Source organism: Psammomys obesus, unplaced genomic scaffold (assembly GCF_907164565.1).
Source record: "Psammomys obesus unplaced genomic scaffold, mPsaObe1.curated_primary_1811, whole genome shotgun sequence".
NCBI classification, from domain to species: Eukaryota; Metazoa; Chordata; class Mammalia; order Rodentia; family Muridae; genus Psammomys; species Psammomys obesus.
In genome coordinates, this window is record NW_026591598.1 from 16,157,793 (window position 1) to 16,184,397 (window position 26,605).

General features: G+C 49.9%; 1 protein-coding gene across 1 annotated transcript; it reads right to left on the reverse strand.

Moving 5' to 3' along the window:
* Window positions 1–238: 238 nt before the first annotated feature.
* Window positions 239–26,605, reverse strand: Cda (cytidine deaminase). Its single transcript, XM_055610758.1, has 4 exons — window positions 26,339–26,605; window positions 12,788–12,899; window positions 5,235–5,292; window positions 239–753 (listed from the first exon to the last, which is right to left on the reverse strand). Exons 1-4 carry the CDS (start codon window positions 26,490–26,492, stop codon window positions 637–639), a joined length of 441 nt encoding a protein of 146 aa, XP_055466733.1. The 5' UTR covers window positions 26,493–26,605; the 3' UTR covers window positions 239–636.

Below are 26,605 nucleotides of genomic sequence, written 5' to 3' on the forward strand. Positions count from 1 at the left end.
TCGAGGGACAGCCCATGTCCACACTGTAGAAAGTGGACTCCTGTAAGCAAACCCTGCCTCGGGGCCTCCCGTCCAAGAACGGAGGGGCAAGGGGCCTCTGACTTGAGATGGCACTTAGAGAGGGACTCTGGGAAGCACCCACATCCTCCGCCCGAAGAAAACAGCTAAGACGACCCCACGAGACGAACCACTCCCAAGAGCTGCACACAGGAACTAAGCAAAAACGAGTTCTTCAGAATCAGGACCTTCTGTGGTGTTTATAATCAGAAAAGTCACAGGGAACAGAACAGGGCCTTGGAAGGCTGGCGAGGAGGAAGACCAGGCTTGGAATGCTGGGGCAGAGAGAAAGAGAGAGAGAGAGAGAGAGAGAGAGAGAGAGAGAGGAAGGAGTGGAGTGTTCCGAGTCCCCTGGAGGATGTGGGCTTCGGCTCAGGCCGAGTGGCAGCTTCCGTCGTTCTAGGGGAGACTGCGGTAGTGAATTAGGGTCGCCCTCACCCAGCCATGTGAGGCCCATGTGGCTGGTAGGTGTTCCCAAGGTCTAGGCAGCGACAGCATCATTATGAAGTCTTCCAGGGGTTGTCCCTTAGGTAAGGAATCCAGGCCCGCACTGGCAGCAGGTTCTCTATTCTCCAGGCTTCAATGAACCTTCTGCAGGTCTTCAGGCCCAAAGGAGGCCGGCAGCAGCTCCTGGACCGTCCTGACTACATATGTGCCATCTGGCTTGGTCATGTACACTGCCCAGTCGGTGCCAAACTGGAAAAGAGGGCAAAAGTGTGTGAGGGAGGTTTTGAGATTGAGGGGGATGGAGGGCGTGAGTTTGAATCTGACTCTATTAGTTTCTGTCTAATGGTCTTCTTTGTGCCTCAGTTTTCCTTCCCTGTCAGACGGGAGCAACAGTAACTGCACCTGGCCCACAGAGCCTGAGGCAGGGTTCAGAGGAAGAGCATTGGTCAGCAGCACAGTACCTGGCCTGTTGTCAATGGGCCACGAGCATTTCCTGGAGGATGTCAAGGGAGCTTTGCAAAAATGATAGCTTCTTTCCATTTTCATGTATGTGTGGTATACATTCGTGTGTGCGCATGTGTGGGGACATGAACGGGTGCACATGCGTGTGGAAGCCTGAGAGTTGGGTCTCGAATCACCCTCCATGCTCTTCCACCTTGTCTCTTAAGGCCTGGTTTCTCCATGAAACCGGGAGCTCAGCCAGATGGCTCGTCCTGCCAGCCAGTTTGCTCTGGGGATCCTCCTGTCTCTCTGCCTTCAAAGACTGGAATTGCAGGTGCCTGCCTAGACCACCTGGCATTTATGTGGGTTTCTGGGGACTCAAACGCCGGTCCTCCAGGATTAAACACATATGAGTTTAACCACTGAGCCATCTTCCTAGCACCTGTTGAGATACCTGTAGTCTTGGGCTGGAAGGATGGCTCAGTGGTTAAGAGCACATCCTGCTCTTGGGGAAGAGCCAAGTTTGATTTCCAACTCCTACCCAGGGAAGCTCACAATTTCCTGTAACTCCAGCTCCAAGAAGATCTGAAGCTCTGGCCTTGTTTTTAAAAAGTTTATGCCGCAGAGCTGGGCTTCCTTTTACAATGACAAATGACAGCTAACACTTGCTGCCCCCACAGTTTGTGCCTCATCCCAGGAGGAGCCCCTGTCTATTACATGACACTCAACCTACTACATTTGCATTATAGCATTATCTACCCATGGAGGTGGCCGCTATCATTGGGTCCATTTCACTCTTGGAGAAATGGAGGCTTCACTGGGTGGTGGTGGTGCACGCCATTAATCCTAGCACTCTGGGAGGCAGAGGCAGGCGGATCTCTGTGAGTTCCAGGCCAGCCTGGTTTCTATATTAAGTCCAGGACAGCCAAGGCTACACAGGGAAACCCTGCCTTGAAAAGCCAAAAGAAGAAAAAAGGAAAAAGATTAAAAACAAAACAAAACAAAACAAAACAAAACAAAACAAAACCGAGGCTTTGCAGATTTAATCAACTGTGAGGGTGTTGAAATGGTTTCCAGGGCACTCGCTCTAAGCGGGAGCCTACTGTTCCAGATTCCAGCTTTCCACTTCTAGCGCCAGCCACCACATCTCCACCTGCTGTTCCTGGATTATGGATCCTAATCTTCTAGAGCCATAAGCCCCAGCTAAACTTAAATTGCTTTGGTCACGGTGTACTGTGGTGGCACAGATCATAGGAAGGGAACTAATGCATCAGCCAAGATGAGCATGTCTCCAGAACTTTCTCCCATGCCCTACCTTGCTGTGGGTCCTCTGGGGCTCTCTATCTCCCTCTATGAGGTGTTTTAGTGATAGAAGAAGGTCCCGGCAAGGTGGGCAGATAGATTTAAATCAGTGATAGAGATGAGGTCAACACACCCAGCTTCTTCCTGGCTGGCATGGTGAGAGTCACAGACCCTGGCACCTAGCAGGTGCCCAGTTCACAGAGCCATGGCATCATGACTGATGCATGGGCTGCCAGCCGAGGCTGGTCCATGGCCTCCTGTTCTTTCATGCATCTGTTGGAATCACTGAACTGTTGTCAGACACTATCAATCTTTGGGATTTTTCAGAACTAAGGTTTCAAGGGAGAAAATTTTTCTGCCTGGCAGGCTGTGCCTGCGGGTGTGAGCTTGATGTAGGCCGGCTTAGATGCCAGGTCCCTGGTTCCCAGGCGTCATGGCTCACTGTTCACATTTGGTCCTATGTTTCCTTCTCTCCTCCAGCTTTTTTTATTTGTGCGCTCTCTCTCTCTCTCTCTCTCTCTCTCTCTCCTTTGCCAGCATCTAATCTGTTTTGAGAAAATGGCCATAAGCAAGTAGATCAAGGTGAGGCCCTGAAAACCAGAGCCTTGGTGCATGGTGGTGGCTTCCTTAGGCACGGCCACTGTGGTGGCAGTTGTGCCCATCCCTCTGTGTTGAGGTAAAATTCACTGTGTGAATTAAATGCCTCGGGGGTGACTTTTCCATCTGGACTTGGGAGATGGGCTCTGGGGACTGCAGAGTTGGGAAGCAGAAGACAGACAGACAGGCCAAGCTGCCCCATCCTCCAGCACCAGTTCCAAAGCAAAAATGTCCATAGAGAGGCAGCACACAGCTGCCCTGTGGCAAAGCCCCCCAGACTTTCCTGCTCACTTAACCCCGGGCGTGGGTACAGGAGGATTAGGTGGTGAGAGGGCAGGGAGCAGGACTCAGACTTGGCTGCCATTGATATACCTGTTCCTCAGTCTCCTTTGATGCTTCTGGAAATAAACAAAAAATGATGGCAGCAAGCCTGGCACAGTGGCACACACCTGTAATGTCAGGACTCAAGGAGGCAGAGGCAGGCAGATCTCTGTGAGTTCGAGGCCAGCCTGGTTTATGAACCAAGTCCAGGACAGCCAAGGCTAAAATAAAAAAAGATGGGGGCTGTTTCTCCTGGGCTCCATTGCGGCTGACGGAGCTCTCAGGTTCTGAGTGTTCTCATAGCAAGCTACAGCTCAAGGGCCACGCCTGGGACTCTCTGGCTTGTGGCTTCCACTTGGGTAGACCACAGAGGGCATGGGCTTCTCTGACACCCTGACATCCCCCAATGCACACCTTAACATCAAAAGCTCTCACTGGGCTGGGTGTGGTGGAGCACACCTTTGATCCAAGAACTTGGGATGCAGAGGCAGGCAGATCTCTGAGGGTTCAAGGACAGCCTGGTCTACAGAGTAAGCTCCAGGACAGCCAAAGATCCACATAGAGAAACCCTGTCTCAGAAAGACAAAAAAGAAAAAAAAATGTATTTTTGGACTGGCGAGATGGTTCGGGGGTTGGGCACTTGCCACCAAGCCTGACGACCTGCATTCTCAATGTCCAGGACCCAAATGGAGAGAATCAATTCCCTTCAAGTTGTCCTCTGACCTCCACATGCATGCTCTGGTACAAGTACAGCTACACACACACACACCCAAAACAAAAATGTTTTATAAAATTTGCCAGGGCTGGCGAGATGGCTGAGCAGGGAAGAGTGCTTGCTGCCAAGACTGATCGTCGGCATCGGATCCCTGAAGGCAACATGGTAGAAGGACGATAATGGACTCTAAAAAATTGTACTCTGACTTCCACACTCCCACTCTGGCACTCGCTTGCACACACTAACACACACACAAGGGCACACTATTAGAAATAATAACTTATAACACTTGCTTCATATCTTTCTTGGCTTCCCCTTTATTCTCTCTCTCTCATTTTTCAGTTTTTTTTTCTTCCATTTTTCAGTTTTGTTGTTTGTTTTTGAGACAGGATCTCCCTGTGTAGCCACAGCTGTCCTGGAACTTGCCTTGGAGCCCAGGCTGGCCTCGAACTCCCGAGTTTTGTGATTACAGGCCACCATGCCTTTTTCTTGACCTCCCGAAAACAGTAGTAAAAGATACATTATGTAAGACTTGTCATTTTCGTTATTTGTAAGTGCATAGCTCAGTTCCCTTTACTCTGGAATAGACAGCCCTCTGTTCCCTGGCTGGCATGGCTGTGTGACCCAGCCCTAGCCCACGCCTGTGATCCCATATCCCATTGCTCTTCCCTCCACTGCCCTTTGTCCTGCTGGTCACAGAGCACAGGACTAGGCCAGTGTGAAACTCGCTGGCCCTTCTATCTAGAACTCACCTTCTCTAGAATTCTCTGTCTCACTGCTTTTCATGACTTCTATCTCTCCTAGAACGTCACCTTCAAAGAGAGGCCCTTGCTGGCCACCTAGAGCAGAAGCTGGCAAAGCTTCTGCTGAAAGGGGCCACATAGGAAGTCTCTGGGGTTTCCTGGGCTGTGCAGTCTTCCCGTAACAGCTCAGCCCTGCTGCCACAGGGCCAGAGTGATCTCAGTTCATTCATCGAGTAGCCATGCCCCATCAGACCTATCTACAATCAAGAGGTATGCTGGGATTGGCCTGTTGGCTGGAGTTTATCATCCTCTGTCCCCTACTGCCCCTCTGCCCCCCCCAGATTCTCTTATTTTTTCACAGCTGCTTGAAGCTCAGTGAGGGTAAGCCTGATGTGGCTTGTCCCCAGAGCTGGCTCAGTGCCTGGCATCAACAATGGAAAGCTGTCATGTATGTTGAAAGAGAGACTCACTTCCGGTGACTCACTCGAATCCATGAAGGTCTTAGGAGTCAGCCAGCCAAGGAGCCTGGACAGTAACTGTCCACACTGGTAGTCTGGTGTGGCCCTTCAGTGACCTCATACTTGCTCCCCAGGAAGGAACCATGTTCTTACCTCTCTCATGACTTGTCGGCAGGCTCCGCAGGGAGAGATGAACTCTTCTTGCAAATCACTGGGGAAACAAAGGCTCGACTCAGAGAGGTCTGTTACATGGCTCTCAGCCAATGCCTGAGTCCCTGTCCTGCTGCAAATCAGGTCACACCCCATCAGAACGATTCCTGATTCCCAGAACCATTGTGCCCTGGAGGCCGGGAAGGCAGCTTGGCAGCTGGCCACAGCAGCAATGCTGCCCTCATCAGAGCGCTCATAAATGTTTAAGGGGCACTTAGCTGTCTGTCACCCACACTCCAGGAGAGAGGGGTGAGGCATGGCTCGGTCCAGGGGCTGACACAAAACCAGATGACTTAAAAAAAATGCAATAAGAATGCACAGTAAGAGAGTAACAAGCCTGCCACCGAAGCGAGACAATGTCTCACAGTGAAGGTGGAATCAGCTGGGCCCACGGGAAGAGTGGACACCAGGCATTTCACCACATCATTTGGTTTACTTTTCAGAACAAGTGGGGAATCAGTACAGCCGTTTTATTGGTGGGGTCATAGGTTTGGTGAGATAAACAACAGAACGGGTATTCTGAAGTCTGGGAGTGTTTTCTGTTTTAGATAAATAAATATGGGAGGGGAGGCGGAATGGAGTGATGGCTCAGTGGTTAAGAGCACTCTCTGCTCTCCCAGGGAGCCTGAGTTCTATTCTCAGCACCCACATGGCGGCTCACAACTGTCTGTAACTCCAACTCCAGAGAAGCTGAAGACTTCTGTCCGCCTTGGGCGCCCGCACGCACACCCACACATACGCTCCAGCCAGGTTGCCCGTGAAAATTCAGGTACCTCTGTGCAGTCTTCCAGCTCAGACAGAGGACAATGGATAATGTCTAGAGAACACAGATTTGGCTGTAGGGGCCTTGGTGCTGCTGCCACCATCCCTGCCCTTCTGTGCCCAAAGCCTGGTGACTGCTCCAAAAGAGCATGGGGTTTTAGCCAACTCCCTGTTTTGCTTACTGTGTGGCTGAGTCTCTGAAGTCACCCAGGGATCGTCCCTTTGTAAAATGTGGGCAACAATGTCATCTAGTTGGCAGGATTTCAGCAAAATGAGATAGCACGTCTGAAGGCTGTGTAAACTTTATTTCTGAGAAGGTCTTGTGTAGTCCAGGCTGGCCACATAGCTGAGGATGACCTTGACCTTGTGGAGTCTCCTGCTTCCACCTCTGAGCTCCTGTATTACAGGCATGCCCCCATGCCTGGCTTTACACAGTGCTGGGGATGGATGCTAGGGCTTCGTGCATGCTAAGTAGGCATTTTTCCGTTTTGGCTAAGTCCTTAGCCCCGGGGTTTTATGAGTCTCAGAACATTATATTGTTATTGCCTGGGCTAATTTCCACACACCTGTTCCCGCCCATATGCAACCGCTACTATAATTTTAGTGCTTTATTTATTGCATTCTGTTTTATTACATACCATGTGCTCTACGCTGTTTATAATTAATCTCACTGTGTGTTAACAGCAGCTGTTGTGCTGTGCACTGTGTACCTAGCGTGCTGAGCTCCAGGCAGAGGGTTCTATAGATGTTGGCTCATTTCAGATGACAAATATTTGTTGAGTACTTATTATGTGCTGCCACTGGTGCTGGGGTACCACAATAAAAAAGACACACAAATTCACTGAGATCAGAACTTTGTAGACTAATGAGAGGAAAAGGCCAACTAATAGCCAGCAATGGACCAAGTGGAGGCAAACAAAGAGGACAGAACATCTGGGGGCTGCCTTTTAGATTCCATGATAACTGACTTATGTCTGAGGGTCCAGCAAAAAAATGTTTGTTTTACTTTTTTTTTTTTTTTTTTGAGATATGGTCTCATTCTGTAACCCTGGATGTCCTGGAACTCACTTTGTAGACCAGGCTGGCCTCGAACTCACAGAGATCCATTCAGCTCAGCTCTGCCTCCTGAGTGCTGGGATTAAATTTTGAATGTGTAAAGATAATATCTTGTGTATTGTATGAATACATTGCCTGTCATTTAAAAACCTATGGCCTATAGGAAAAGGTAGAATAGAAGGTAGGACATCAGCTGGGCAATGGTGGCACATGCCTTTAATCCCAGCCCTTGAGAAGCAGAAGCAGACAGATCTCTGTGAGTTCAAGGGCAGCATGGTCTACAAAGAGTCCCAGGACAGCCAAGAGTACAAGAGAAATCCTGTCTCTCAAAACAAACAAACAAACAAACAAACAAACAAACAAATGAACAAACAAGAAGGTGGGGCATCTGGTATGCAGAAAGAATTCTGGCATAGTGCCAGGTGTAGAAAATTGGCCTGTGAAGACATGAAAGAGGACAGACGTACGGTACCTAAGCAGAGGTAACCAGTCACATGGCAGAACTTAGACTAGAACAAATAGGTTATTAGGTTAGGAACTAATCAGAGAATGAGCCTAGCTGTATGGCCTAAGTATCTGTAAGTATATTTTGAGTCTGAGTCGTTATTCTGGGAGCTTGGGGCTGGGAGCAGGAGGAAAAACACACACACTTCCACAGTTCTGCTTCATGAAAAGGTGGGGTTCTCCCTGAGAAGGCTTCCTGCTTCAGAAGAAAACCCAGGGGAACACGAGGGAATGCGATGCTCTGTGAATCAAGTTAGACCATGCAGTTTCTAGGTGGCAGGTGTTACAAGGTTTGACTGTCTTACGTTTCGTTTCCTTCTACCGGTGTTGATGCCAGGCAGGCATGGAAAAGGGGCAAGAGAGACCCTCAGAGCGCCCCTGCCTTCAGGGACCTCAGCACCTACCTGATAAACAAAGCAGGATGAAAAGGCTGTTACAGAAGCAGACTGTGGGCAGAACTCCAGAGAGTCACCAAGGAAACTCATCTTCCCTTCCACAGCCGGCGAGACCCTATGTGATCCGGCCCTGTCCTTTCTCTTCTTGGACACGGTGGCCTGAGTCAGAAGTCTCCAGGGAAGCAATCCCACATCCTACCAGGAAGCTGGATTCAGCTTCAGTTTCACCTGCTGGAAGCTCCAAGCTGTGCTAAACGGCTCACTTTGCTCTGCACTTGCAGTCGCAAACATTAAGCTGAGGCTCTTCAGAGGAGCCAGCCACCCAGCTCATTTAAGCACCCAACACCCCAAAGATGTGAGCCTGTGGCAGGCTCTTATTACATGTCAGAGATCATGAAAGAAGTAACTTACTCAGGGTCACAGAGCCAGTCAGGGTCAGAACCAGGATTTGAACTCAGAACCCATGCAACTCTGCCTCTGTTTTTCTCATGGCAAAAAAAGTTACAACTGTGCTTCTCACCGATGACACACTATGTGCCAGGAAGTTCCCAGAAGTCATTTTATGTAGGCTGCCAACCACCCAGTGGAATTTTATAGCTTAAAAAGCCAGGCTGAGGGCTGGAATTGTAGCGGGACTGTTAGAATGTTAGAATGTACGACAATAATGCACAGAGGCCAGGGGTTTGACCCACAGCATCATACAGATGGTTTGATGGATTCAGACCTGCAGTCCCAGAACTCAAGAGGTGAAGGCAGGAAGATGGGAGTTTGAGTCACAGCCTCAGTTACAAAGTAAGTTCGAGGCCAGCCTGTACATGAGACCTAATCTAAAAAATAAGATAAAATAAAACAGCCAGGCTCAGAGGCTTCTAAACACCTTAGGTGGACAGTAGGGCAGGGCTCAGTGACCCTCAAGATGAGGCTTTTAACTGCCACTCAACATTACTGCCTAGAGTAGGCATTAACCATCAGACAAGCTGGCTACATCTGAACATCTCTCCCATGCTTTCCAGATCCCCTTCCCCTTCGCTTCCCTGCTATCTTTCCCCCAGAGATCAAGGGTTTCCTGTGTTCTGTGCAGACCTTGGTCACGCGCTGAGATCCAGCTTAGCTTGGTGAGCTAGAATCCTACTGACAGAGCCTAGGAGTCCAGTGGGGCTCCAGAATCTCACCTGACTCCGCCAGTGCCCATGGCATCACCATCCTTTGTAATCCCAGAGGGGACTGGACTGCCAATAGGAGCTGGCTGGCACTTCCCATTCCTTCTCTACATCCACCCTCTTTGTTTAATAAGTCATTAGTGTGATAATGACTGCATTGCTGGCTGGGGGATAAGGTTATGGGCTAAAAACCCTGAGTAGGCCAGTTGGGTGCTAGAAACTGCAGGTGTTGTGAAGGACATCTGATGATCGGAGCAAGACCCAGTTAGTCAGGTTTAAAAGCAGGTGCTGGGCAAGAGAACAAGCCTTTCACTGGGCAAATGCTAACAGAGCTGGCAGGCTACAGCACCATTCTGCTAGCTTTGCCCTCTCTTCCCCCAGAACATCATTACTTTCTTGGACCAGCTTTGAAATTGAGTTATTTCTTCCCATTTCTTCACAGAGTGCAACCCACATCCCGATCTCTGCTCATTTGCACAAAATGTTCCCAGCACAGTCTCATTTATTCTCCACAAACCGAAGGGAAGAGAGGACAGTCCTTGGCTCCAGGGAAAGCGGGGACTCGCAGCCTGGCTTCCTGAGGGCACACCTGGCTCCAGTCACTCCAACATGACACTCAGGTACTCTGGACCCCCACCACTCGGGGCTAGACTAGGGCAAAACACAGGTTCTTGGAAAAGCCCCCAGGTCCTTTTCTGTTGCACAGACCCCATGAGCCTTGCTCTAAGCCCCTGCCTCTCTCCCAGGCTGCAACTCCCCTCACAGGAAGAAATGATCTTCTAGAGTCTGTATGCCAAAGACCAATGGTTAGTCAGCCAGCTCTGCTGTTTGGGCTTGCTCTGTCCCGTGTCAACCATTAACTTGCCAAGATTTCTTCTCTCCCAGCCAGTACAAAGGGGCACCCAAATGCAACTCATCACAAAAGCATTAAATTGCTGGGGTCTAAACCAGTACAAGGGTCCATTGAAACAGGCTTTGGTCTTGAAGCCACACAGTACGTCCAGCACCAATACGGCCCCACCACACTTGCATAGCAGGATGCCCATGGGAACTAGAGCAAGCATATCCGGGGCACTAAAGAGCAATGATTAGATTTCTAGTACAGCCAGATCCTGGCTGGAGTCTGTTTATCTTGAAGCATATACATGCTTACATGGCTGTTATCATGTCACCATACCGGCTTGCTTTTGGACACTGGTTTTGGCACCTTCGCCTGGGTGCTGACTCCTGAAGTTTTGCAGAGCTCAACAGTTGGTTCTGGGCACACTTAAGGAGAGCAGGGAGCAGTGTCTGCCTCCTGGCACAGCATGGCACAGTGGACTGTGCCCTGGACTACTGAGACCTGGGTTTTGTCCCAGCTTTACCACTAAGGCCTAGGAAAGTTCCTTAGCCTCTCGGGCCTCAGGGTTTTGTTATTTTACTTTATTGTTTATAAAAGTAGGGGGTGGCAAGGGAGTGTGTATTAAGTGACTTTCAGGGCCCCTGGCTACAGGTTTCCATGTGACGTCTTTCTTTTGTGCCTCTGGTGGAATTGTGTCATACTCAGTGCTGTGGTGCTGTGGGGACAGAAATAAACCTGCTGTGTCACCATCACCCTGGGCTTACCTGCTCTGTAGGCTAACCCTGAGGGTGGAGTCTGAGGCAGACCAGAAAGACAGGAAAAAGTATAGGGACAAGAAAGGGGATAGGAGCTGTTCTCTCAGGAGTCCAGTGGAAGCCTCTCTGCAGCCTAGAATCAAGAATGCCAGATGTGGTGCACACCTTTAATTCCAAAGGGAGGCAGAGGCAGGTGGACCTCCGTGAGTTCAAGGCCAGCCTAGTCTACAGATTTCATAGATAGCCAGGAATACACAGTGAGACCTTGTCTCAAAAACCAAAACCAAAACCAACAAAAAGAAAGAAATGAAGAAAGGAAAAAAGAAATGGAGAAAGTTAGAGGAGGGGAGGCGCCCCCAGAACCAGATGAACCCTGAGATCTCAAAGCTTCCAAATCCCTTTTATAGTTACCACTGGGACAAGAGAGTGAGCATTTCCTGAGAAGCCCACACCCAGGCTCCTGGATGTGTTTGTTCTTTGGGCACCTCTCTTTCTGTTAACCTTTGTGCTTAAAGTCTAGAGATTAAGGAGATTCCCCGGGCTCCTGGAAATCTGGACTCTCCCCTGCTCCACTACCACCGATTGAGTCCATTTTAAAATTATTGTTGTTTTTTTCGTGTGTGTGTGTGTATGTGTGTGTGTGTGTGTGTGTGTGTGTGTGTGTGTGCACATGTCTGCGTGCAGGCATGTGTGCTCACATGCGTGAAGGCCAGAAGTCAATTTCAGGCGTCGTCCTCAGCCACTACCTGCCTTATATATATTCTCAATCGTTTCATTTTGCGTGTGTGGGTATTTTGCCTACAGGTATTTTTGTGTAGCATGTGCACGTCTGATGCATGCAGAGACCAAAAGAGGGTGTTGGGTCCTGTGGAACTGAAGTTGCAAACGGTTGTGAGCTACCACATCAGTGCTGGGAATCAAACTTCAGGTCCTTTGGAAGAGCAGCCAGTGCTCTTCACCGCTGAGCCATCTCTCCAGCCCCCACCCTAATTTTTTGAAAGGTGCTCTCACTGGAGTGCACTGCTTGTTTTGACTAGACTGGCTGGCCAGCCAGCTCCAAGGATCTGCCTGGCTCCACTTTCCCAGTGCTGGGATCACGGGCACAAACCATCACGACTGTCTTTTTGTTCAGGATCAGAACTCAAGTCCTCAAGCGCATGCACCAAGGGCTCTACTCACTGAGCCACCTCTTCCATTGCCCCCCACCTTGGTCTTTTTGAGATAAGGTCTCACGTAGCCAAGGATGGCCTTGAACTCACTCTTTAGCCGTGGCTGAACTTGAATTTCTCACTCAGCCTCAGGGCCTATCCCAGCTGTCTGGCAGGAAGAAGATGTACAATAGACAAGTGTTGAAGAGCTTAAGATAGCCTGAATATAACTCCATTTTGAAATAAAGATCTTGACTGGGAACTGAATTCAGGTACCAGGAAATATCACAGAATGTACACCTGGCAGAAAACAAAGTTACCTCTCCTAGCAACAGCCTCCAGGAAATATAACAGAATAAATGCTTTATAGAAAATAGAGACAAACTCCCTGGCAATAATCAATGGGAATTGGTTGAGAATCGGGTGGGAAAATTCTCCCCAATGTTTCAGATATGGTTTAGAAAAATAGCCATTGTGATTATATGCCTTAGCCATTGTGATTATGTGCCTCAGAAAAGGTCACCCCGCCCTGCTAAACTTCACCCAATTCTGTAACGCCAAGGCTTGTGCCCCCCTGCTTGCTGCCATGGAAACCCCCAGCTCACAGACTTTCCCTTTAAAAATCCTGTTCACTCAGAGCTCCAGGTCCCACTTCTCTACTGCTGCGCCAGTGAGACTTGGGTCCCGAGTTCGATGGCTCTCATAATAAAGCTCTCTTGCAATTGCATCAAGTCATCTCCTGGTGGTCTCTGAGGGTCCCGTGAACCTGGCATAACAGTGTCTGGTGAACGAATCAGGGATGAGTTGTGTGGGGCGGAGTTGTGTGTCAGCCGACGACACGATGGATTCTTCTGTAAATGGCCTACCCCACTCACCTGGAAATAGCGATGGCCCTAAACTCTTTGTACCCTTCAGAGATGGCCTTCTGGATGGCAGTCCGCTCGGCACACACACCCAGTGGGTAGCAGGCGTTTTCTATGTTGCACCCTGAGGGAAGGGAAGACACCAGCTGTATGAGTAGCAGAGCCATTTCCTGACGCAGATATTGTAAGAGGTTCCTTGTGCCTCTTTTATGTCAGCTTGACTCAAGGTAGCATCATCGGGAAGAGGGAACCTCTGTTGAGCTCATGCCCACACCAGCGAGTCTGTGGGGCATTTTCTTGATTGTTGATTGATGTGGTAGGGCCTAAGCTCGGTGGTACCACCTCTGGGCTGAGTTAGCCCTGAGGAGCAGACCTGTAAGAAGAAACCCCTTCCATGGCTTCTCTCCAGTTCCTGCCTGCAGGTTCCTGCCGTGAGTTCCTGCTCTGACTTCCTTCGATGATGGACTATGTGAAAATGTGGGTGAAGGGGGCCCTTTCCTCCCCAAGTTACTTTTTGTTGTGCTTTAACACAGCAATAGGCCCCCTAACAAGAACACCCATGTTGGGGGTTGGCCTGGTGCTTGTATATTGACGCTGGTGACTGCCTGGGTACACCATCCTTGTGTAAACCCACCTGATTGGTTGATTAAACGGCCTATCTCTAGGCAGGGCAGAATGGGTAGGTGTGGCTAAGGTTCCATTTGTTAGAGGACAGGAGAATCACAGGAAGGAGACCACTGTCCAGCAGAGGGCTGAGACTTGAATGGGACAGTGTGCCAGTTTGGACCTGTGGGACCAGAGCACTACTCTAGGGATAATGGGACACCTGGACTGGGTTTTTATCTCCAGAACAGTTTCATAGAGCAGAGCAGTGCAGCCCACACGCTTGGACTGCAGCCCAGCTTCTGGTCTTCCAGAGAAAGAGAGCTAGGTAGCCATCTTCCCGCAGTTACCAGGCGCATAGCTGTCACGTCAGCTCAGGCCTTGTCTGTCACAGTCACCACATTCAAGTCTGAGTGTTCATTACGATTCTGTTGTATTTCGTCCCTCAAGTGTATATTGGATCTGGCAGAAAAGTCATGGAACACACAAGTCTTGCCCGAGCCGGCATCTCCTCTTGGATTTTCCTGATCCTTCGTGATCTAATTAGCATATCGGGAGTGAACAAATTTATTGTGTAGCTCACAGTGCTTGGGATCCCATGAGTCCACGGTCCAGGACTGATGGCTGTCACTAGACCTTTGGCAGGATGCCAGAGCTGTAAGCCTGCTGGGAGGGGGGCCAGCGTGTGTCATGGCCAGGCTAGGGCTGGCCCTGCTCTGTTAGGTGGTCACAGGTCCCTGCATCGGGGAAGAAGGGCCACGGTAGAGTGTGGTGGACCCCGGCTGCTTTGCATCTTAGTATCTCTTCCTCTTTATTTTGTTAGTGTGTACGTGTATGTGTGTGCACGAAAGTTCAAAGGCTGATGTTGGAGTCTTCCATTATTCCCACCTTACTGTATTTATGATTATGTGTATACGTGTGTGTGTGTGTGTGTGTCTAGGTGGGTACAGGTGAGTGCAGCTGCCTGCGGATTTCAGAACAGGGCGTTTTGTCCCTTGGAGCTGGAGTTATGGATGGTTGTGGACTGCCTGACATGGAAGCTGGGTACCAAACTCAGGTCCTCTGCAAGAGCAATGTGTGCTCTTAACTGCTGAGCTATTTCTCCAGCCCTTACCTTTTTTTTTTTTTTAATTGGTTGATTATTGCTATTTTTTAAGACAGGTCTCTCATGGGACCTGGAGCTTATCTAGTCTGGATGGCCACAAGCCCCAGGGATCCCGCTGTCCCGGCTTTGCTTGCCCCAGTCTGGGATAGCGGGTTATCCTGTTATGCTATGCCAGCTCTTTTGACATGAGCGCTGGAGAGCTGAACTCAGGTTACAGCAAGCACTTTAAGGCTGGAACCCCCTTCCTCCCTGGGCTCTTCTCCCTCTTTTATAAAGGGTCACCTCATTCCCAACAGGCGATTAGAAGCTACTGTCTTTTTTCACATGGTCTTCCTCCTGGAGGGCTGACAAATGAGCGTCTGACCCAAACTGGCCAATCAGGGGCCTTCTCTGTGCAGAACTTATGTTCTGCCCCGAGACTGCCCTGAGGCCTGCCATATTTCCATTTGCTCTGGAAGGGACAATCGGAGGACCTTTGCACAGAGGAAGGACAGATGAGTCTGTGCTCAGGAAGTTGTCCCCAAAGGCCCCATGCTCTCCAGTTCCTTCCAGGGGGTTGCTCTCCTGAGCTCATATGTTTCTTTAGTCTACAACAGTTCTTATGTATCTGTCATGAAGAAGCTAACACAGCTGGGATTCACAACCTGGGACACTCACACGACAAGGCAGCCCCGAGAACACTAGTCAACGTTTGGTACTTGATATGAAAATGGGAGTTACCGAAGCCTGCCGGCAGATGAAGAAAAGAACGGGTCTCTCTTGCATAAGAAAATGGTTTTGTTTTTGTTTTTTTTTCTGTTATAGGTAGCTAGCTCACCAAAGGCAATAAAACACACACACACACAGACACGCACTCCCCTTGTAAAATTGTCATGCAAATCTTTTCACCTTTCCTACCTGGTAAAATATTTGTTTACACAAAGTGCTAGCCCGTTTGTGCATGAAAACCCAGTTTGAGCCAGCGCACACCATTTTTATTTATTTATTTTACCTTCCTTTTTAGTGTCCCTTTGTGCAACATCAGGAGTGTGCTTCGTTTCTAACACTTTCTCCCATCTTGTCTCTCAAGATGGGTCCCCCAGTGGGGCACCAGGGCGCACACCTGTAGTTGCAGTAGAGGCAGGCGGATCTCTGTGAGTTCGAGGCCAGCCTGGTCAACAAAGCAAGTCCAGGACAGCCAAGGCTACACAGAGAAACCCTGTCTCAAAAACAAAACAAACAAAAAAAGACAGGTCCCATTTTCGGGGTGGAGGTGATTTGAGGGGGTCCTAGGGATTGAACCTAGCGCCTTGAATGCCGGGCAAGTGCTCTGCCACTGAGCTACACCCTTAGCCTCTTTGTGGTTTTTTTTTTTTCTTTATTTATTTATTTTAAAAGAGGGTCTTGTCTCAGGTCAACACTAAGCTCATTCTGTAGCCCAAGATGGCCTTGAGCTTGCCATCCTTGTACCTCAGCCTTCAGAGAAGCTGGATAACAGGAATGTCTTACCAGACCTGGCTCTTAGCAGGCTCCTGATCCCAGCCTGCAATGACTCCTTTAAAGCAGCTCTGAAACTGGCAAGATGTCTCAGACCCTGAAAGCACTTGTCCTAAGAGGCCTGATTACTGTGATCCCCGGAACTCACAGTGGAAGGGAGAACAGACTCCGAACGCTGTTCTCCGACCTCCACACAACCATTTTGGCATGCGTACAAGCACACGTGAGCGTGCACAGTGGCACACACCTGTGGTCCCAGCACTCGGGGAGGCAGAGCCAGGCAGATCTCCTCGAGTTCAAGACCAGCCTGGTCTATAAAGCAACTCCAGGACAGCCAAGGCTACTCAGTCTCAAAAAACCAATAAACAAATAAATGAAGAAATTCTTCTCTCACCTGCATACCCTTCACTGATCCTCTGCCCCCCACTTTTGCCTCCCCCCTCCCCCATTACACTTCCTGCTGTCCCACACCCTCCCATTTCCCTGGCCTTCTTGCCTCCCTGCCCTGTCCCTGACTCAGGCCTGACACTTTCCCATTAGGTATGATTCACACCAAGCTTGAGCTTCAAGGACTGATGTGCTGTTAAAGCAAACTGCCACAGCTGGAGAAGACTCGTTTTTCAGGACACCCACAGGTGTGTGGTGGAAGCTAGAGAGAGAGTCTGAACAGGTGAGGGGAGTGGAGGGATGGGCTGAGCAGGACCCCACCTGTCTGAGGCAGCCATCTAGGACAAACTGAGTCTCTGTCCAGCCCTTTGACCTTTTGTCCCACAGGCTCTGAACATTTAGTATAGGGTCCCAGTCTTCTTGAGGATTAATGTTGTCATGCTTAAATGCCAATAGCAAGTAAAATCATCCTTGCTGAGAAGTCCCATGTCACCAAATCGAAATTAAGTTCTTATCTGACCTTAGAAATCAGGAGACTGAGAGACAGATATAGTACTTCACGCCTATAACCCCACAACTGACAGATGGAGGCAAGAGGATCAGGAGTTCAAGGCCAGCCTCAGCTACATAGTGAGTTGGAGGCTAGCCTGGGCTCCAGGATATGTCAAAAAAAAAAATCTGTCTTGGGGTATAACTTTTTTTTTTTTTTTTTTTTTTTTTTCTGTTGTCTACTGTCTTGGTCCTTACCTGCTATGGTCTAGACACTGAATGTTCCCCAAAGACCTGTGTGGTCCCCAGGGTGACACTATTGGGAGGTGTTGTATCCCTGTAAGAGGTGGGACCTAGTGGGGGGAGGCCTTAGGTCATAGAGGAGTGTCCTCACTAGGGATGATGGGAAACCAAATGTTTGTCTCGCTGCTATGGTCTGTGGGGGAGCTTGGTGCTGTGTGTGCAGCCCTGGCCAGAGGCCCAGAGCACAGGCCTGCTGGAACTTGTGCAGGGGCCTGCACAACTAGAGCTGGAGCCAAAGCAAACCTTCACTGAACCACAGTTCCCCCTGAAAAATAGCAGAATAGTGAAAATTTACAGCCAGTAACTCTCTCCGTTCTCCACCTAAACTGAGGGGAAAAAAAACCTGAAATTACACAACAAACCAACCAACCTTTACTGTAAAGTCAACTACGTTTCATTACAGTGATGCAAGACTGAGAGGCAGCACACCTCACGAGGAAGGTGTCTGAAAAGACCCAGCCAGGCTTTGCCTTGCTTTTGGTTCAGCCACCTCTGCTCTGCTCACTACCTAGTTCTTCTTTTCTTTTTTCTTTTCCCTTTCTCCCTTTCTTTTCCTTCCTCCCTCTCTCTCTCTTTCTTTCATCAAGGTCTGTTGTAGCCCAGGTTAGCCTCAGATTAGCTGAGGATGACCTATAAATCTCATCCTCCTGCCTCTACTTCTGTTGGGCAGCAGTTTCCTCCCAGACTGAAACATCCTGTTCTCCTGGGCAGCTCATTGAGACAGCAAGTACAGGACTCAGAAAAGCTTAGGAAGTCCCTGAAACTGATCATATTCACTAAGCACCTCCCTCCCCAAAGGGTAAGGAGCAAAGAATGCTGGGAGTAACTCTCAGACAAATGGAGCTCTTTGGAAGATGAGCCACCTGGAAAGGACACTCTTGTTGAGCCCTGTGCAAGATGTACAGTGAGCCCCATGTTCCAGGCTTTGTGAGCTGTCCCTCATGATGGGGTGGGCCTTGGATATGCAGCTGGCTTTGAGTCATTTCTGTTCCTGTAAGTAAGCCCAACTAAACTCACTGCTTCACCAAGTTGGGCTTTGGTCTATTATAGACTGTCTGTCTGGGGTGAGTGGATGTGTGGGATGTGGGGATCCAACCCAGGGTTTGCTATGTCCTAGGCAAACAAGCACTCCACCAACCAAGCTACAACCCCAGCCTCCAGAATGCTCTATTGATTATTTTATAGGTTATCTTAATTTTTAAAAAGCATATATGTGTATGTGGGATGTGCATGTGTGTGCTGGTGCCCTCGGGGGCATGCACACACAGGTGTGAGTGTCAGAAGAGGTGAGAGGCATTGGATCCCCTGGCGCTAGAGGTACAGGTGGTTGTGAGCCACCTGATGTCGGTGCTGGGAATGGAATTCCTCTGGAAGAGCAGTGTGTGCGCTTAATTGATGAACCGTCTCTCCAGCCTGTAAGCACACTATTACTAATATGAGAATCCGCTGCTGGGACCCAAGATAAAGCCAGCACATCCTAATGTGCTGTCATTCTGTCCGCAGACAGCAGAGTCATGGTTCCCCCTACTCAACTTTGTCGGAAGCCTTCCCTGACAACCTACCAAACCTGCTGCTTCGCTTCTTCCATCTTCTGTCTCCCTCCCTCCCTCTCTGTCCACCTGCCCAGATTTAACTTTCTCTGTGGTGCTTCTCAGCTGAAATGTATCTTTCTGTTACTTAACGCTAATGTGAATTTTGTAAGGACAGGCCTGGTTGTGCTATATTTGTAGTAGAGAGAGCAGGGTTCAGAGCAGCAAGGTTCTTAGCTATATGCTGCAGCCTGAACATGTCCTGCCTCTCTGCTCCTCGTGTCGAAGCCTAGCCAGCATTGTTATGGAGTAAACAGGAGAGGCTCAGCAAGTGACTAGATTAAATAAGGTCACCATCCTCCCTTGATGGGATAGTGGAAGACAGCCCCATAGGGTGTCCTTAGAAGACACCACTGTGCAAGGACATCAAGAGAAGGTGGCCCAAGACTGGAAGCTGACCCTTGGAGACTGTTGAGGCTATCAGTGTGTGGTTGAAGTTACCCAGCCTGTGCTAGTTTGTTATAGCCATCTGCGTGAAAAGAGTTACTATTATTGAGCAAGTAGAATGCCCCACTCCAGAACTAAATTTTTGAAATGATAATAACTGCGTTCATGGCCTCTAGAAAATTCCATAAGCTTAAATTCCAAATCTTTCTCTCTCTTTCTCAAAAGGTCTACAATGTTGTTTTGCTTCCTCCCTACAGCCACAAAACAGGCCACGATCATCTCCACATGAGAGACAGGCTAAAGAGATGTTACCTTATCATCTCTGCCTCCGAGATGAGACCGTTGGTATGCCATGGCCTCAGTAACTGGGCATGTGCCCTCCGGGCCTCTGTGGAGCACTTTGTCTTTACTGTGTCAGGGAGTCCAGGCAAGGTTGGTACCATTATGAATCCGTCTCACAGGAGGGAGGAGCCCAGAGAGCCAGGACGTACATGCTGGTCTGTCCCATCCAAAGGACTGGGCTGATTTTCCATGGCATTTGTCTTAAGCTGATTTGGTGCTAGGGTTAGACACTGCCAGTAAGCAAAGAGGGAGTCCCAGTGGGGCGACCCGAAAAGAGAGCAGAGCTGGAGGACACCACTCCTGTTCTCTTTACTGAGGAATCTGGTAGAGATAAAAGAAACAGCTACCCTCTCTCTCCTGTCCTTTCCCCTCCCCTCTAGTCTTCCAGCTTTGCTGTGCTGCCCAGGTTAGTCCTAAACCTCTAGACCCAAATTTAAGCTCCTGCCTTGTTTTCTCAAGTAGCTGAAACCACAATCAGATCTAGCCTACTCAACAGAGAGTTTCTTTTGAAAACTTACTCCTGGAGTTTTTTTTTTTTAATTTAAATTTACTTTTTATAATTTATTCATTTTACATCTTGATGGGTTTTTTTTTTAATTAAACAGGTCTAGGCTGAAGCCCATGAATAATAATTTATTATTATTATTATTTGTTTGTTTTCAAGACAGGGTTTCTCTCTGTAGCCTTGGCTGTCCTGGACTCAAGCTGTAGACCAGGCTGGCCTCGAACTCACAGAGATCCACCTGTCTCTACCTCCCTGAGTGCTGGGATTACAGGCATGCGCCGCCTCGAGGGGCTGCCCATGAATTCTTTTCTCTTACCTCGCCCCCACTTTGAGATAGTCTCACATAGCTGGCCAGAAACTCACAATCCTCCTTCAGCATCCCACTGCCCCTGGCCGTGCCTTACTTACTTTTTGGAGCAGGGGTTTTCATTGAACCCAGAGCTCTCGTGGCTAAACAGACTGGTCGATGGCCCCCAGGGATCCATCTGCCTCTGTGTGCCCAGCACTGGGATCACAGACATGTAGCACTGTGCCTGGCTGTTTTACATGGGCGCTGGGGATTGAGTTTAGGTCCAGAATTTCTCCTAGCACTCACCTCCACCCCGCAAAGTAGCTTCTTTCTAAGTGGTGGATGGAGAGGAACAGTACTGTCCTGAAGTCACACACTAAAGAAGGAAAACGCTCCATCTCCTAGGTCAGCCGTTCTCAACCTGTGATTCCCAATCCCTTTGGGGATCAAACAAACCTTTAACAGGGGTCGCCTAAGACAATTGGAAAACACAGATGTTTACAGTAGGGTTCATAACACTAGCAAAATTACAGTTATGGAGTAGCATGAAAATACTATTATGGTTGGGGGTCACTACACCATGAGGAACTGTGTTAAAGGGCTGCAACATTCGGAAGATTGAGAACCATTGCCCTAGGTGGAGCCTGCAAAGAGCTGGCAGGAACCACAAGTCCTTATTGGGACATTGTCCCAAGATCCTCTCTGGCGCTGTGGTGGTCTCATCACCTGGGGCATAGGACAGAGACACTTCCTGCAGTATGCCTAGGGCTATGAGTGGGTCTCCATGCCTCTCCTTTGTCCATCTTCCACCCGGCCTTCCGTGAACACTGGTGGAGCTCATGAACATCTTCCCCGTGGGTCCGTTTCCCTGGCCTGTCACTCTCTCGCTCCTCCTGTCCTGTCCTGACACCTGTGTCCACCCCCACCCCAGCACTTGCTTTCTCTGCCTGTCTCACTGTCCTCACCAGGAACTGCAGACAGTTGCCATCAGTTACCATGCCAGGTGGCTCTTCTGTGAGGGGCACAAGGCCTCTCTAGGCAGGGTAGGGAGTAACAGAGGGAAAATGTGGAGAATGTCATTCTGAGGCAGTGACAGCAAGTTGGTCAGCAGGCAGGCGGACGATTGCATGGGATGCCAGCTGCTGAGAGCCCCGGGCTTTTATTGAGAGAGTACCACAAGGTTGAGCAGACACCTCTTGCTGTAAGTTACAAACTCAGTGTCTAAAGGGGCTGGGCCCTTTCTGCTCCCTAATGTCTTTACTCATCCTATGGTGCTCAACAGTTGCCTCCAGATGCTTGGGGGCCCCTTCCCTCCAAGCCCTACTGATGGCCTGGGACCGACTTTTATGCCCCTGGCCCCACTTCTGTCATCAAGTACAAGATCCAAGACTTCTAATGTCTTCTATTCTTTCAACTCCGAGCAAAATTCTGTTTCTTCAGAGACAATTAGAGGAGCCCACATCTGCCTAGGTCACTGGGGTAGAGGTTAAATACCTTTAATGTCTGGGGAGATGGTTTGGTGCCTAAAGCATTAGGGCAAGCATGAGGACCAGAATTCGAATTCCCAGCATCATTGTAAATGCCAGGTGGGCAGCCTATCTGTAACTCCGGTGCTCAGACGGTAGACGAGGGAACTCCAGGGCAAGCTAGGTAGCTAGACTAGAATGTGGTGAGCTCTGGATTCAACTGAGAGACCCTGTCCCCAATGACTAAGGGGGACAGGGATGGAGGAAGACTCCTAATGTCTGCCTCAGGCCTCCATATGTACCTGAACACACGTATAAATGTCCATACACAACACATACACGTTTTGTGGGGGAAGGGGGTTGAAACAGGGTTTCTCTGTGTAGCCCTGGCTACCCTGGAATTCACTCTGTAGACCAGGCTGGCCTCAAACTCAAGGCATCTGCCTGCCCCTGCCCCCCAAGTGCTGGGATTAAAGATGTGCACCACTACAACAGCAAAAGATATAATTCTTTTAAAGCGCTGTTGAGATTGTTAATCTTGTATTGATTAACTTTTCTGGAAGGCACTTTGATGTTTTTCTGTGAATGACTAAAGCTGTCAGGAATACCCACCATTCAGCTCCCTTCCCTTTTTCCAGTCTTGAGCAATGGACCCTTCAGAGAAACCTGCCCTCTAGCTGCCAAGCCCAGCCTAACCACACCTGCTGAAGGCATGACAGCTGCTCGCTTTTCCAGCCACAGCTAGAAATCTTTACTCCAGGTAAGACAGGCCTCGGGGAACTCTCACACACATCTAACCTGCAGTTGCCATGGTTAGGGTTAGGGTAGCCATGGGCAGCCTGTAGCCAAGGACAGCTACGACAGTGGTCCAACACAAAACTGTAGCCATTTAAGCATTATGAGATTTAGGGGGCCAAAGAGATGGCTCAGTGCTATGTTCTAACCTTGCAGAAAACCAGAGTTGGGTTCCCAGCACACACATCGGGCAGCTCACAGCCTCCCATAAACCAGGTCCAGGGGATCCGATGCCTTCTGGCCTTTCTGGATGCTTGCACTCATGTGTTCATATCCACACACAAACATGGACACACAGACAGACAGCTACACACAATTAAAAATAAATCCTTAAGAAACAAGAGACATATTTTGCAGGGCAGTGGTGGCTCATGCCTTTAATGCCAGTACTTGGGAGGCAGAGGCAGGCAGAGAGACAGACACACAGAGGGACAGAGATTTGTGTTTGTGTTTTGTTCTATAGATGACAATACTCATTTGTAATGTCAAAGGGTTGGACACACCTGCCATTTGACGCACTTCCACAGTTGCTCCAACGATCCACCTCTGGCTGCTCTGGACCGTGCAGAGGTCCAGAAGGGAGACACTCCCTTAGTGACTCAGGAAGGCTTGTGATTGACAGATGGGAGGGCTAAGCTTGGTCTAGATAAACCTGAAGTGGCAGTGCTGTGTTTCAATTTGCATGCCACACCCATGAAATACACTGGCTCCGGGCTCTGTCAATAAAAGGCTCTTCCTGAGGGGTCCTTTCTTCCTTTCTTCCTTTCTTTCTTTCTTTCTTTCTTTCTTTCTTTCTTTCTTTCTTTCTTTCTTTCTTCCTTCCTTCCTTCCTTCCTTTCTTTCTTTCTTTTTTTCTTTTCTTTTTTTTTTGCCTACTTGCACTCTCTATGTGGGATAGAGACTCTTGGCATCATGAATAGACCAAGATGAGCTGGTAATGAATGCAAAGACAGACAACAAAACAGTTGGGGGGGGGCACGTGATGTTTCAGAGCGACCCTGGGTATGGGAGGGAGAGGCAGGTGGATTTTCTGTGAGTTTGAGGCCAGCCTGGTCTACAGAGTGAGTTCCAAGACAACATCCAAGGCTACAGAGAAAGACCCTATCTTGATAAACAAAACAAAACAAAGGAGTAGTCGGGGAAGAACAATGAAGAGAAGTATAGAGAAGGCAGAAGTGTGTGAAAAGGCAGAGATGGAGTTCGGCCTACCTCAGGTAGTTGACATGCCTTTAAGGCCAAGCAAGGGTCTGACGCCTGAGGCTTGGGAGCCATAATGGCAGCTGGTGCGGATTACAACTGATTTCAGCAGCTTCTGTCACAAGCCAAGGCACTCACTAGCTGCTGAGCACTAGCCAGGCCGCTGACAATCAAAGCCCAGGGTCATAAGCCTCCTGCGTGAGCACCTGAAATTCTTAGGTTCTAGGTTGGGGAGCCACACGTCTCTAGTTCTCGGGACTTGGAATGCTAAGCCTTGGGTCATCCTGTCCACACCACAAGCTTTGGGCAGTAGCAGGCCCAGCACCACCATGCCAAGGGCAGCCCTTCTCATCTACTTGAGATTTCCATCCCAGCAGACAAAGGGACCCCTCGGCTTGGTGTGGCAGTTCTGTACATTCTCTGTGTAGCAAGCATCTGCCCAAAGAGCTTCGGTTTGGAATGAGATCCAAAGTAGATGTCCAATGGCTGTAAGAATGAAGAGCCGAGGCTGCCTGTGTCCTTGTCCCCTAGTGGGTAGAGAAGACCCACCTGCCAGCACCCACCATAAGAGTGTCATGTGCCATAACAGGTGGCAGTGGCGGCTGTGGAGGCGGCGGCACAGGCCTTTGATCTCAGCACTTGGGAGGCAGAGGCCAGCAGATCTCTGTGAGTTTAGAGGCTAGCCTGGTCTATAAAGCAAGTCCAGGACAGCCAAGGCCACACAGGGAAACCCTGTCTTGAAAAAAAGAAAAATCATTCTAACTATAGGTGCTTTTAGCTGGACATGATGGTGCATGCCTGTAATCCCAGCACTCAGGAGGCAGAGGCAGGCAGATCTTTGAGTTTGAGGGCAGCCTGGACTACAGTTCTAGGACAGCCAGGACTACACAGAGAAACCCTGTCTCAAACAACACAACACAAAACAAACTGGCATGGCACCCGGGAGTTCCTGGGTCAGCCTGCCTTGATATTAGAGCTGTCCTGACCGTTTTTGTCACTGAGGAGGGAAAGTCTCCTGACTAATGCACGTGGCACTCCTCCCTCCCTCCTGCACTGGCTGTGAGATTACAAGAATCTACACACAGCTCCTCATTCTAGTGTACCTTCTGACTTTGCTCTTGGTCCCTGCCTACCTTGTCCCCAGCTCAACCCAGCTCTGCCTTTGGCCGTTGACCTCGCCACCCCCCGCCCCCAGCTGCAAATCCTGAAGCAATGAATTTGCTTTCATTCCATTGGGTATCACTTACCCATCTTCTCCGTGTGTGTGTGTGTGTGTGTGTGTGTGTGTGTGTGTGTGTGTGTGTGTACAGGTGCACGTGTATGGAAGTCAGACTAGGTCAACTTCAGGTCTCATTCCTCAGACACCATCCACCTTGTTCTTGAGACAGAATTTCTCACTGGCCTGGGAGCTTGCCGTTTAGGCTGGGCTGTCTAGCCAGTGAGCCACAAATATCTGTCTGTCTCCACTGGGATTACAAGTGGGTGCCACCATGCCTGACTTTTTATGTGGGTTCTGGAGATCAGTGCTACACTGACTGTCAAGCCACCCCAGCTCTCCTTCCTCTCCTTCCTGTTCCCACAGTCCTGACCTAAGCCGCTTACTCATAAACTCCACAAAACCCATCTAGAGATGAACTCAAAATAGCTTCAGGAAGTCCCTGAAACTGACTGAATTCACTAGACCCACCCCTCCCCGCCAGAACAGACAATAAAAGCTGAGAGGGGAGAGAAGCGGAAGCTAAGTACCCAGGCTGCTGAAGAGGCTTAGACAAACTGAAGCACCCGCAAAGGACAGTCCAACCTGCTGAGCTGCCTGCAGCCTGTGCAGTGAACTCCGGGTTCCCAGCTTTCTGAGCCATCACCTGTGCTGAGGTGGGCTTCCAAGATGCAGCTTCTCTCCTGTAAGTAACTCCTCACCCATATTCTTTTAAGTGACACCAATAAAACTCATTGGTTTCCCCAAGCTGGACTTTGGAGGTGTCTGTACTTCGGTCTGTCGTGGGCTCCCCACCCATGGTGAACAAAGTCACAACACCCGGTGATCCGTGAAACCCACAGAAACTCAGTCAACGAGACTGAGGGCCTCCCCTTTCCACCCTCCCTCCGTCCTTCCCTCTCCTCTCACTCCCCCAAGACAAGACCCCTGTGCATGTGAACAAGCTCTGTACATCGCTGCAGCCCACTCTGGTGGCCGTGAATGTCTGAAGGGCTCAGGGCAGGTCCGTGTTAACTCAGTGCCTGGATCCTCTCTTCAAAGAGATCCCCACTCCTCACCAGCCATCCTCAGCACCCCAGGGTGCAAGAAGGTCTGAGGCTCTCTGGGATCTCCAGTCCCAGGACTCATCACCAGTGGGGCCTGTGACTTAGGACGTGAGCTCATCCTCTCTGCCCTGCGAGCCATGGGTGGTCTTGATTTTGGCCTCTCTCTCCTGCCTCACCTGCACACTCCCTTCCTGACCCAGCCTTCTAAGAATCGAGAGCCACAGGATAGACCAACAGTTGGAGTCGTCCCATAGCTCGGGCAGGAGGCTTGAGAGGCCCAGTGAGGAGGGGACCGCGTGGCTCTCTTCTCCAGCTGTACCTGAGCCCCACTCAGGCCGCCAGGGAGGGGACCCTGCGCCAGCCCTTACCAGAGAAGATCCTCCCGTCCCCGGTGAGCAGGGCAGCCCCGACAGGGAAGCGGCTGTAGGGGCAGTAAGCTGACTTCTTGGCCTCACGAGAGGACAGCAGCAGCCGCTGGACGTGGTCGGGCTCCACAGCACAAGAGGGGCGTTCCTGGGCCATGTCCGTCCAGGGAGGGTGAGCTCGCGGCTGCAGACTAGAGGAAGCCAATGCTGGCTGTGTGCCTGCGCTGGCCAGGAGAGGTGGCTCCTCCCCCTGGGTGTGTCCCTGCGCGA